This window comes from Agelaius phoeniceus, chromosome 14, assembly GCF_051311805.1.
Source record: "Agelaius phoeniceus isolate bAgePho1 chromosome 14, bAgePho1.hap1, whole genome shotgun sequence".
Taxonomy (NCBI): domain Eukaryota; kingdom Metazoa; phylum Chordata; class Aves; order Passeriformes; family Icteridae; genus Agelaius; species Agelaius phoeniceus.
The window spans coordinates 15482062-15495254 of NC_135278.1; the positions used below are offsets into that span (position 1 = coordinate 15482062).

General features: G+C 48.6%; 1 protein-coding gene across 5 annotated transcripts in view; it reads left to right on the forward strand.

Annotated features, from left to right (window-relative positions):
• Nucleotides 1–13193, forward strand: part of EDA (ectodysplasin A) — a 61001-nt gene that overhangs the window by 29834 nt on the left and 17974 nt on the right. For all 5 annotated transcript variants that reach the window (XM_054641464.2, XM_077186006.1, XM_077186009.1 and 2 more), the window contains exon 2: nt 5685–5790. In XM_054641464.2, coding sequence (XP_054497439.1) covers nt 5685–5790 — 106 coding nt within the window. The remainder of the gene's footprint in view (nt 1–5684; nt 5791–13193) is intronic.

Below are 13193 nucleotides of genomic sequence, written 5' to 3' on the forward strand. Positions count from 1 at the left end.
TGGGTCAGTAGTGGAAATGTAAGAATTTAGGATGTTGCTTACTGAACTAAGCTGAGTTTGAGCTGAGGAAGATTTGGATTAGAGGAAATTCCTGTTTGGACTTGGAGTTGCAGGATGTGATCCTGCTGTCATAGGTCTGCTTAAAGCCCTGTTCCACATGGAAAGGAGGAAGGGAGAGGGAAGGGTTTGGATCTGAACGGAAGTTTGTAAGGTGTTTTAATTGTTCTGATGGCAATTAATTCCCTGTCCATCACTTTGGCTTGGGTTGAGAACTGGCAGTTGGATTTAGGGTTCTGTCCTGCAAAGCACAGTGGCTTTCCTGGGTACTGAATGTAAAATACCAATAAATCCTGGGAAAACCTGCTCCCTCCTCTTCCATTGATCTCCAGTCAATGTCTGTTACTGGAGTGCTTGGAGGACCCAGAGTGTCATTCCCTGGCCTCCTCCAAACTGGGATTGCACAGTCCTTGGGAGAGGATTTTGACCCAGTGCTCAGCATGTTGGCAGCATCTCAAATCCTGTTCCCAAAAGCACTGGTGGCATGTCCAGGGTGTAGACGTGCTGAGATGGGAGTTCCTGCCCACTGGCAGGTGCTGTGCCCCCAGGCCATGGCATTCCATGGTCCATCTCCAAGTCCAAGGTAATTTCTGTGTTCTAGTGGTCAAATACTCCCTTGACTCCTTGGCTGTCATTTTTGTGAAGCTCCTCACGAGTGTTGGCTCTGCTGTTACAGCTCCTGCCTGGGCCAGAGCTCAATGCCTCCTCCCAGCCAAACTTCCTGCTGGATAAACTCCTTAGCACAAAATCACAGAATCACAGGGTTGGAAGAGACCTTCAAGATCATCAAGTCCAACCCACTCCCTGCATTGCTGGTGTTTTGGGATTATAGAACAGCTTTGGGTGGAAAATGCTTTTGAAGTTCCCTGTTGTGTCTGAAAACCAGTAAGAATCCTTAAGTGCAGATTGGAATGAGGGAGAGTTGGGATTTTGTGTCAACTCCAGGGTGAAGGATTGTGCCTCTGGGATCTTGGGCTTCAGGATGAGCGGCTGGAAAGAGCAGGAATGTGGCTGGTGTTGGGAGGGAAGGATGATGAGATGAAGCAACAGGGACCAGAGGAGTTCTGGGCATCTTGAAGGTGAGGACCAAACTGGAGCTTCAGCCAGAAGAAGCTGAGGGCAGGGGTTTGTTATGGTGTGGAACCTGCTCCAGAGCCATGGCAAGGGTTCCCACAGCCAGCTGGGAGTACCAGGTTTGGGGAGGAAGGTGGGCAGTGGAGGTTGTACCATCTCTGGTCCTCGCCTCATGGCATTGATGACATTCCACGAGTTTTGCGGGCAGGGCTGCGGCTTGTCCTGCAGACAAGACACGGTGTCAAAGTTCTGTCACGTTGAAATGGGAATTGTTCCCTCGTTTGCTCCTTGCATTTTTATGAGGAGCAAGAAACGATGACAAAAACAATTCTTAAAATATGTGGGATGGGGTTTCTTTTCAATAAAGCAAAGCTACTCCTCGAGCTTCTTTCTGAGCTGGTGGAATACAAATTATCTGCTTGATCTTTTTTATTTTTTGCACCATGTGTCACCAGAGGCAAAGCTCTGGAGGACAATGGGGCTGATATTCAAGTAGCTGCTCCTCTGAACCACAGGCTGAACTTGAGAGCACTAGAAAAACAACAATATTGCTTGCAGAGAATGCTGCTGCAGAGCCTGGGCTGGTTCTTAGGCTCCTCACACTGCTGATCTCCCAAACTGCAAAGGAAGAGGGAATTTGATTTTAACAATCCTGTTAAACACTCGTGCAAGAGGGTGAGTTCATGCTTTTCTTCTGAGGTGCTTTTTAAGACATTGAGCTGTGGTTTCTGGATGAGATCTTTAGCTGGACTTGCTTTGTCAGGAGGAATTGGGAGCTGTTAGAGGCAGAAAATCTTTGGGTTTTTTTCACTTTTCACCCAAAAGGCCTTGTACACCTGAAGGTTTGGGTGTTTTTCCCTTCTGCAGGAAGAATACACTTGTTCTTCCTACCAACTTAGCCTAAGGAAAAATCCACCCTTTGTGTATAATTGCATGGGGTGGGTTATATTTTTCCACTTTTCTTCCTTTGAAGCTGTTTGACCATTGGAAATAGATTCCCTTGGTATCCAGTGGCTCTTCAAGACACTTTTGACAAGAGCCTGGAATGACAAGACAACATTTTATTTTATGAAAAATGATAATACCTTTCTTTATCCTTTACTTGCGTGGAGTTGGAAATGTCCATCTACAAATGAGTTTGAGAGGCCCTGTTATTTTGGCAGTTCCCACTGTGCTCCCTTGACATCCATCCTCCAGCAGCTTTTTCCAAAGTTCCCAGGCAGGTTCTGCAGGGAAAACCAGCTCTGTGTGCCTTTGTTTTGCTTTATTTTGCCCAGAGAAACCGAGGCAGATCCGATTCCCTCCGGCGAGCAGTGCCTGTGCTATTGTTTCCCAGGTTATTTTGAGGAATGCCTTCCCCTGGGATTTTTCCTGTGTTGGCTTTTTGACCTTTTTGCATCCTATAGTGATTCTCTTGATTAAACCCACAGTGTTTCTAAAATTAAGGGTGATTTGAGGGCTTTAGCTTGGAGGAGGAGGGAAATGGGGATTGTTTAAACTGTGCAGGGAAAATACCTGCTCCCAAAAAAGAAGCTGTGTGTGCTTGACTCCTGAAAAATTCTCTGGCTCTGAAAGTGCACAGGCTGAGAGAATCAGCTCTTCATGACTTTGAGCATGAGGAGTTTCAGTGAAATCATGGACTAGGTAACAATTCCTTTTAGAATTCCCCAGAAGATGGCACAGCCAGGGTGCCCCATGAACCCAGGGTTGATGCAGAGGAAGGAAGAAACCTTAAACGTCATAAAAATTAATCCCCACCGAAGGCCAAATTTAACATTCGGATTGAGAAAAGAGGATTTTAAAGCCCTTGTGCTGAAAAGGGAAAAAATGCACTCGGACAGGAAGTCTTGGGTTTGTTATGGAGCAAGGAAAAATGTTTTTAAAACTTTATCATAGAATTATGAAATCCCAGGATGGTTTGGCCTGGAAGGGACCTCAATGCTCATCTCATTCCACCCTTTTCCATGGGCAGGGACACCTTCCACTAGCCCAGATTGTTCCAAGCCTTGTCCAACCTGGCCTTGGACACTTCCAGAGTTCCAGGGGCACCACAGCTTCTCTGGGCAACCTGTGCCAGGGCCTGACAGGGAGGAATTTCTTCCCAATTTATCGCTGCTGTCTCGGGGTGGTGAATGGAAAAAGCGGCTCCCAGCCGGACACAGACCGGCCCTTCATGGCCGAGCATCCCCGAGCTCGGGCAGCTGCAGCCCTGGAACAACGGGGCCCTTGAGTCCCCTGAGAGCCACTTGGCCTCTGGCAGCTTGGGTGGCTGCAAGAGGCTTGGTCACCCTTTCCCTGCCCCTGACCTTCCCGGGGATCTGAGCATTCCCTCCATCCCGAGCAGGACCCCCGAGCCCTCCGTGCCAGTCACGGGAGGGTCAGTGCATAATTCACAGCTCTGTGGAAGGCCCACCCTGGGGATGAGCCCCTCTCTCTGCTCACAGGGGTTGTTCCCAGGTGGGGTGTGTCACTGCTCCTGGAAAACACAGTTCTGTGGGTTTATTTTCTAAGTAAAAGGTGTGATTTAGTCATTCACCCTCACTGTCATTTCTCTTCCTGACGAGAAATACAGAGTTTAATGGACAGATTACTTTCAGCCAAAGTTTAGTGTTTTTCTGAGTGGTCAGTGACAAGTGACATCAAATTAAAACCTGGAGCAGAGCAGTGGAGTTGGGGTTGTTCAGCCTGGAGGAACAGCCTCTATTACCCTGTTCTGTAAAATCCAGTAATGATCCAGGCAATAACAGCATTCCAAAGCCACGCTGAGGATTTCATTGACACTTTAACCCAAATTATAATGCAATTTGTTACTGCAATTAGTTCTGCAGTGTCTCAACGTGAGTTAAATGAGGGGTTTAAAGAGAAATTCACCTTTTCTCATCCCTGGCTGTGCTGTGGTGTGTTAGGAAAGGTGCTGGTGGTGCCTGCAGGAGCATCCTGCTCCAGTGTTCCACACCTGGGGCAGTGCAGGGGGATGTGGGAGCTTTGGGAACGTGTTGTTTTGGGAATTGTTCTCATCCTTTATTCCTTGTTGCAAATGAGAGCCTTCAGTTGTCCATCCAACCTTGTAACTGGCCTTCCTCAGGCAGGTAAGCTTTACTCATCATTGCCTTTTAGGGATGTTTAAAAGCCCAGTAGTGAGAGTTTGGGAAGCTGATCCCAGATCATCCCACAGCATTTTGGGGTCCTTTTAGCCACGACATCATTGCAATGACAGACACCCAGGAATTTTGCAGACCTGCCTGCACAGGGGCAGAAGGAAATAGCAACAGGTTTGGAATTTGAGAAATGCTTTGGGGGTTCTTCTTTGGAAACTAAAGGGTTTCCAAACATTTCAATTTGTGAGACTGCAGCCGAGCTTGTTGGAGTAAAGCAAAATGCAAATGTAAAATCTGAGTGAAGGACTGGGATGCTGAGGCTGGGAGAGGAGCTGTGCTTGGGAAATACCTTGGGAAAGGGAGGGAGAGGGGAGGTGAGAGCCCTGGGGCTTGTGAAAAGCCAAGGGCCTTTTGCGATTATTGCTCTTGATAGAGACTTTTATGGGCTGGAGCTTAACGAGCCCGGCAATTCAGGGGAGGTGTTTGTTCTTCTCTGCTCTTTCAAAGGTGCTTTTGATGCCCCAGGTTTTATTCTCAGAACAATGATGGGTTCGATAACCGCTGGGGCTGCTTTTTGAAGCCTCCTGGTTCTCGTCTTGGGCTGTGTTTTTGTTTTGCTGTGTATTTACAGCTGAAATAAGCAGATCGGGTTTCTTGAGCAAGAAAACCCCATCCTGGTCGGAGCAGCCCTGGCTGTTGGATGCAGTAACACACAGAAGGTGTTTGGTCCCTAATTGATCTTTCACTTCCCTTTTTTATGAAGAGGAAATAACAGGAAAATGCCGCTGGGGATGAGCTGCCACACCCGGAGGTAGCTGGGATTCTGGTTTCTAACCCCAAATTCTAATTTCTGGGTCGGGATGTTGATCCTTTAAAGACTTGTTAAGGCAGCAGTAATTTTTTCCTGAATAAGAGGTCGCTACATAAAATTTTTGCCTCCTGGCAAATCTCATGTTACAAACGTTGCTGCAGGTTTAAAGTGTTAATTTATGTGGTATATTGGGTTGGATTTAAAGGTCCCTGAAGACCTTTGAATCTCAGTAGCTAATGAGGCTTGCAGAGAAGAGGTTGAGAGAGGCAAAACTTACTGGCAGTGAGTAATGCTGGAGAAGGAGATCCAGGATTGAGCAAGTTCTGCAGAGAAAAATTAGGAATTATCACATCAACCTTTGAGTTGTTTGATTATTTCCAGCCATAGGTCTCCCTGCAGCCTGCAGAACCCCATCCCTGGGGAATGGATTCTCCATGCTGAAACCTCTCAGGTGGCGCTTTCCCAAGTCCTAGACCGCTTCCAAGGGGACTTGGGTTGAGCTGAGATCTGCGAGCAGCCATCTCACGTCCTCCTTGTCTCTTCTGCTCATTCCTGCTGGAAAGGATTTGGCATTTAGGCTGCAATCTCTCAGCTTGGCTGAACCAGCTGTGCAGAGATGCTTAAACTTGTCCCTCTCCTTACAGCTGGCCTTGCTGAACTTCTTCCACCCCGAGGAGAAGCTGCACGTTGGCGAAGAAGGGAGACGCGTCCGTCGGAATAAAAGGAGTAAAGGCAGCGAGGGGCCCGACGGTGAGTCCTGCTCAGTTTCTCCCTGGTTTTGGTCCCCTCCCAGATGAGGAATTCCAGGAGTTCTGATTTCTGCAGCTGTAGGACATGTGTGAATTGATGCTGCTTAAGAATTCCATCTTTGACTCCTAGAACTGTGCTTGTTTAAGGCTGTAATTGGTAATTGTTTGCCCTTATTTGTTGTCCTGCACACCCAACTTTGTTTAAAATCATCCAGGAGCTTTTCACAATCCAAGAAACAGCTGGGAACATCTGCATCCCAAACTGATGACTGCTTTAAGGGCGTTTTGAGTTGCTGTGGAGTCTCAGGTGGGGTCAAAGCTCGTGTGAAGGGAAGGCAAAGCTGTACAAAGCTTGGATTAAAGAGCACAAAGGTTCCTGATTTCTTTGTGAGGAATTTGATTTCCAGTCCTGGCTCTCCATGATTATCATGACACAAAGACAGGAGCATGAGCTCCTGGAAGAGCTCTTGTGCTTCCATATTGCAGGAAAGAACAGATCCCCTTTTATAGGAGTGGAAAAAGCACTGGATGCCAGGGAAAGCAGAGACAGAATTGATGGAGTCATGGTTCTGTGCCCAAGTCCTTTCTCTGTTATCATCATTGGTCTTCCAGTCCAGCTCTGTGAGTTTCCCATCTCCCCTGAAACCTTTGCAGTTTCACAGTGGAGGAGCATTTCCATTTGGCTCTGCTTCAAGAAGGAGCTTGATGAAACTCCTTGGATTCCTCTTGCCCAGAATGCTGACTGTGACAAGTCTGATGCATTTGGTGCAGACTCCCTGAGTGATTCCGGCCCAGTGTGGGCTCTCAGTTTTGGAGCTGGTGTTGCTCAGATGGCTCAGGCAGCATCACAGTCCTTTTCCCAGTCTCCTTGAAATCTGTCCCAGTGTCTTCACCAGTTGCTTGTGTAGTAGCAAGTTCCCACTGGAGGCGAGCGGAGTTGATGGAGCGCTGCTGGCAGATGTTGGGAGGGATTAACTTCATCCCTCAGGCTGCCTCTGCCTTGCCAGATGTGCAGAGAGCTGCTGAGGAGAGATAGGGTTGGTGTCTAAGGAGGGTTTTGCCCATCACCCTTGTGCCCAGTGTTGTCCTTTCCTGACTGGCATTCCTTTCCCTGATTTCCCTGATGTTCCCTGGATGCTCAGAGCTGAGTCACTCCAGAAATGCAGAGCACTTCCACCCTTATCCAGTCCTGGGAGGGGAATGGAGCTGGGGAAGGGTCTAGAACAGCTGGGAGGGGGCTCAGCCTGGAGAAAAGGAGGCTCAGGGGGACCTTCTGGCTCTGCAGAACTCCCTGACAGGAGGGAGCAGCTGGGGCATGTCGGGCTCCTGTCAGGGACAGGACAAGAGGGAATGGCTCCAAGCTGTGGCAGGGGAGGGTCAGGTTGGACATCAGGGGGAATTTCTTCCTGAAAAGGATGGTCAGGCATTGGAAGGGGCTGCCCAGGGAGGTTTGGAGTCCCCATCCCTGGACGTGTCCAAAGAACACCCAGACATGGCACTCTGGGCTGGGATCAGTCGCAGGTTGGACTCAGTGGTCTCAGAGAGCTTTTCCAGCCCCACTGATCCTGTGATTCTTACCTGTCTCTTTTTGAAAATTAGGGATTTTGACCCTACATGTGGTGGAGATGGGAAAAACTGCCAGAGTGACAGGTTGTGTCCCTCTGGCTTTGGCAAGTGGTTGCCCCACGTTTGGCTGTGGTGGTTTTAGAGCTGCACTTAACAAGTGGGAGCTGTCAGGGCAGGGCTTGACCTTGTAACAGCCATAAAATTGAGAAACAAACAGAGCCACGGCCTTGGGGAACTCAGGCTGTTTGTTTTAGACCTTTGTTAAGGAATCTTGCTGTCAGAGCAAGGCAATGAATCATTAAACTAATAAATAAAATCATGTCATGGTCCTGATAACACCGTTTTCTTCGTGAGTTTCGCAAAGGGAAAGTTGATCAAATCTTTGATCTCCAAAGAGCCTCCTGAAGATAAAAGTGGCTGAACTATAAATTCCCAGAAGGAAGGAGATGTGCTTTCCACTTGATGCCTCGCTAATATTTGTCTGGAATTAATTTTATGAACTTTCAAGTGCTTTTACACATGCGGGGAAAGACCAAAGTGATCTGAGCATGGAGGCTGGGGCTGGAGGGAGGCTGCTCCGACCCTTCCCAGCTCTTCCAGTCCTGCTCATCCTGCTACCAGCAACAGGCTGGCTTTGATGATTTCTAAACATCAGGGAGAGTGTGGTTCCTTTCCCAAAAGCTTTTTGTTTTTGGAGGATTTGCTTTCAAGCCTTTTGCTGTGAAAGAGGTGGTTTTGGGACAGGGCAGAGCTGGTTCTGTGCAGCCAGGGGAGGGTCATGGTCCTGGCTGTGCCCAGGGCATGGAGCCACAGGGATGGGACATGGGAGCAGCAAAGCTGCTTTGGTGCCTCTTTGTTCAAAAATCCAAGGAAAATTGTGTGCAAAGCCATCAGTTGGATCATGTCACTCTCCAACAGGACTCTGGAATTTCAGGGGCTCCTCCTTGGAGGACTCTGGTTTCAGCCTTCTGACCCCTGACATGTTTTATGGTTGGGTTTGCTTAATTTTGGGTTGTGGCCCTGCACCCACAGTGCCCTGGGGCCACTTAAAGCAGCTGAGGCTGTGTCCTGGCCAAGGTCCCTCTCCTTGTCCCTGAATCCCTTCAGCCCTGGGGCGTCCCATGGGATCACTGGGGGCTGGTGCCTGTTCCAGTCCTGGAATCATCATCTTAAAGCAACTGTCCAGTCCATGCCACCAGACTCAACTTTTGCACAATTTAAAAACTGCCACCAATTTTTCCAGCTTCTCAGGGCCCAGGATAATGCCTTTGCACTCTATTTTTTCTGCCTCTTTTCTCCTCAGTGTTCCCATCTCCACCTGTTGCTTCTTTTCCTTTAATTCTCCAAAACCTGCCCCTCTCCAATGCCTCTTCCCTATTTTCTCCTTTCCCCCTCCTTCTCTTTTGCCCTGGTGTATTTATGCTGCTGTGGAACTGCTGCTGCTCCCAGATGAACAAATCATTCTGGAGCTGCTAATTAGCAACAGTTGTGCTAAAAGGAACCATCAAGGATGTTAAATTAGTCCACTTTTAAATAAACTGGGTATGAAATGTTAGATCTCTATTCCCAGAGTGCCAGTAAAAATGCTGCTGGCTCTTTGCTAACAAAGCCAAAATCTGGGAGTAGCATGGTTGTAACTCCAGAGACAATTCCGTGCTCTGGAGGTTATAAATAATGACAGAGCATTTACAAAGCAGATGTCAATAGGACTCTTTAAAAAACATTGTTTTAAACAAATAAAATAGTTTCTTTTTCTCCTACTTTCATCTCTGTTCCCAGTTAGATCCCTGCCGGGCTGCTTTCCTGGTTTCTGGGCTTTTTTGCATTTTGGGTTTGGGGTTGTTGGTTTGTTGGTTTTTTTGGGTTTTTTTTTTTCTTTCCTAGATTTTTTTCATATTGAGCTTGGTGAGAAACATCAGGGATTGTTCTCCAGGCTTTGATTGGGAGCATGGCAGCTGGGAAGAGGCTGAGCAGATGGCTGGCCTTAAGCTGACAACAATTTGGTTTCTACTACTTTGGCAGTTCTTCCTGCTGAGGAAAGTCCTGGAGGAGAATTCCAGCACTGCAAATGGCTTTGGGTTGAAAGGAAAATTAAATTCTGGGGGATTTAAAGCTCTTCCCCATCCCTCCTCCTACCTGGAGCTTTGGAAGTGATGCTGCAACTACATGGGTCCAGTTTCACCTTCTTAGGATTTGCTAGGTGGTTTTAGAAGCAAATTTCAGTGTGGTTTTAAGATGGTTTTAGAGTTGGTTTTGAATAGGTTTAGAATGGTTTTACAGTGGTTTTAGGGTGGGTTTTGGATGGTTTCTGGATGGTTTAGCAGGTAGCTGATGCCAGAGCCTAGCTTTTAGAGTGATTTTAGGGTGGGTTTAGGGCAGAATTTGGATGCTTTCTGGATGGTTTAGCAAGTAGCTGATGCCAGCCTGGCTTTTAGGATGGATTTAGGATGGTTTCTGGGTGGTTTAGCAGGAGCTGATGCCAATCTGGCTTTTGGGGTGTGTTTAGGATGGATTTTGGGTGTTTCTGGGATGGTTTAGCAGGAGCTGATGCCAGTCTGTGTGGGGGTGCCTGGCTTCCCCCGGGCAGCCCCCAGTCCCACAGGTGCCCTGTCCCAGCCATGCCCCTTTCCCGACCCCGCAGCACTGACGATGCAATCGGACTTTTTTCCACGTTTTTTTAAATATTCAGCTCACAATAGCAACTTTTCCTGCTGGCTTCCTCTCCTGTGGAAAGGGCAGGTTTGTCCCTCTGCCTCCAGAACAATGGGTGCCTTTGTGTTGGCCCTGTGCAATTCCCAAAGCCCCGGCATTCCCAGAAACACAGATGGATGCAGGGCGATAGAGCCTTATTGTGCTCTGAAACCATGGTGATGAGCACGCAGTAAATACTGGACATTTCCTGGATCCTGGAGCACAGGAGACTGTCCCAGAAGGAAAGGCTCACCACAAAGTGCTTGTTCTTACTGATTTCCCTCAGAATTTCTCTGTGATTTCCCCCTAAGTGGGAGAGATTGGGAATAATGTGGTGTTTTAATATTTGGGGATAAACTCATACCTTTCCTGGGATGTTGCTGTCAGTGTTTGTTATTACTGTGATAAAATTAAGACTGCAGCTTATTTACATATCCTTATCTCTGTGTTATTCCCAGGCATATGATAACAGGGATTTGTTTTGGTCTTGTCCCTAAAAACCCAGAGTGGCGTCTAGGTGCTGGTTCCAGCTCTGTTCCAGCCCTGGCACAGGTTTGTGCAGGGAAGCTGCGGATGCTCCTGGAAGTGTCCAGGGCCAGGGTGGACAGAGCTTGGAACAACCTGAGCTAGTGGAAGTTGTCCCTGCCCATGGCAGGGGGGTGGAATGGGAAGAGCTTTAAGGTGCCTTCCAACCAAAACCAGTTTATGATTCTGTGATTGTGCTGAAGCCCAGAATTCCTCCCTGAGCTCTGCTATGTTGCTGTCCCAGTTGGATGTTAAATAGGAAAAGCTGGGAGAGGCCCAAGCCCAGTTGTGTGATACCCAGGGTGAGGAATTACCCTGGTTCACAGGGATCACAGTGGAATAATGGTTGGTGTGTCCTAATCCATCCACAACCTCCCTTTGCCCCCTGGCTTCTTCAGCAGCCCTTCCAGCTGGGATCTGGATTGTTCCAGCAGGAACTCTGCTTCATTATTTGGAAGTTTACAAAGCTGTGATGAGGTGCTGCTGATCTGGTCCATCCCTGGAGCTGCTCTGGGGGTGTTTGTCCTTCCCTGGTTGGGACGAGGCCGTGGGGTGGCCACTGGGAGATCTGGATTTGCTGAGGATGAGAAGGAATTCTCTGGTCATTGTCACCTCGGTGGCACTTTCAGACACTTGCCCTGACTGCACTTGTGGGTGGGTTCTGAGCTCCCAGGGGCTGTGCTCAAACTTGACCAGAGCTCAGCTCCTTTTCCAGCTGCACTTTGAGCAGCCAGGGCCGTTATTGGAAGTGGTGGTTCCGTCTGAATTCCACTCCTGAGAGCCGGGGGCTTTTCGGAACGCCCCGGGTCACACACTGAGCTTCAGGAATCTCACAGAGTTCCTTGTGTTACAAAACAGGGCCAGCACTAATGAGAGGAGAACAGATGTTTCAGAGGGGCAGGAATGTGGCTGCAGCTGAGCCGTGAGTGCAGCTGAGCTGCACTGAGCGCTGGAAATGCCGGACTCCTCTGGAAGCTGCTGCTCCCTTCTCACAGCATGAGAGGCTCCATTGTCTCCCTGCTGGCGGATTTGCAGCTCAGCTTTGATTTCAGTGGATAAACCCTCAGCCAGGGAGGTTCTGCAGGCTCAGCACGTGCTCCAGGCCCGTCTGGTCGCTCCAAGTGGAGGAATTGCTGTGGAAGTGGATCAGATCCACCTGAGCCCCCCGTCAGGTCCTGCCCTTGCCACCACAAGGATCCTCCTCCTGCAGATTTTGGGATGAATAAGCTTGTTTTTCTGTCTGGGGATCTCATAATCCATACAAATATCTCCAAAGGGTGTCAGAGGATAGTGTCAGGCTCCAGGACAAGGGGCAATGCCCATAAGCTACAACACAAGGAGTCCCACCTCAACACGAGGAACTTCTTTCCATGGAGGGAGCACAGCCCTGGAACAGCTTCCCAGGGAGGGTGTGGAGTCTCCCTCTCTGGAGACATCCCAAACCCACATGGACATGTTCCTGTGTCACCTGCTCCAAAGGGTGACCCTGCCTGGGACTGGATGATCTCCAGAGGTTCCTTCCAACTGTTCTGGGGTTCTGTGAACAGCCAAACTTGGAGCTGCTGCTCTGGTGGTGGCAGTTGTGATTGTCCTCCCTGTGCCCTCTCTGGGCACTCACTGGAACCCTCTTGGCTGTCACAGAGCGGCTGCACCAGCCCAGAGCTGCAGAGCTCCAGTGAGGAATTCCTTGGGGAAAAAGCTGTGAATGAGGCTGGGGTTGAATGTTTTCATGAGGGCTTTGTTGGCCGTGATGTATGGAGACATTGTTGGAGTCATATCTGATCCCACTAATTCCAGCAGGATTTGGGGAAGTGCCTTAATTGCTTTCAATGGATAAACGCAAGGGTTGGCTGAGCCAGGCAGTATTCCCTGTGTCCCAGCTGCTGCAGGGACTTCACTTGAGCTTCCCAAGAGTGGCAGAGTCTCTCCTGGGTTTCCTTTTCTCCCATTTTTTTCCCTTCTTTTTCCCTCTTATCAAATTCATCCAATCCTCACAAGAGTGATGGAGTTTCTCTTGGGTTTCCTTCTTTTTCCCCCTTCTTCCCCTTTTTTTCCCCTCCTTTTCCCCTGTTTTTGGATTCATCCAGCTGTAAGTACGTGTGGATGCATACGGGCAGATCCTTGGATACAGATCCTGCGTTTTTCCGTGTAATTAATCCATCAGTTCTCAGGCAGCTGCTCAATGCCATGGAGGTTTTCCATCCAATTAGGCAGGATTATGGATGGGAGGAGGAAAAACACATCAAGTTCTGCAGGGATGAGACTGTCGGAGAGGTTTCCTCCCACCTGCCCTCGATTCCTTATGGATAACCACGGGAAGAGCTCATTTCAACATCCAGCAAACAATTCGGGAGAGCCTCTCGTACTCCCACTTCAAACCTTGCTGCTGCCCCACTTGGGAATCATTTCTGCTGGAATTCATGACATATGTTCGTTGTTTATCTTAGTGGGATGTGACTGAAAATGTCAGAGTGTTTTGTGTTAGGCAACAACCGAATAAAACAAACAAAATAAAAACACAGCTGTAACACTACGCTTCAAATTGTTGGATTTAAATATGTGGGATTGATAAAGGAAGCAAGAGGGGTGCAGTGGTGGATAGAAAATCAGCCTGGTGACTCC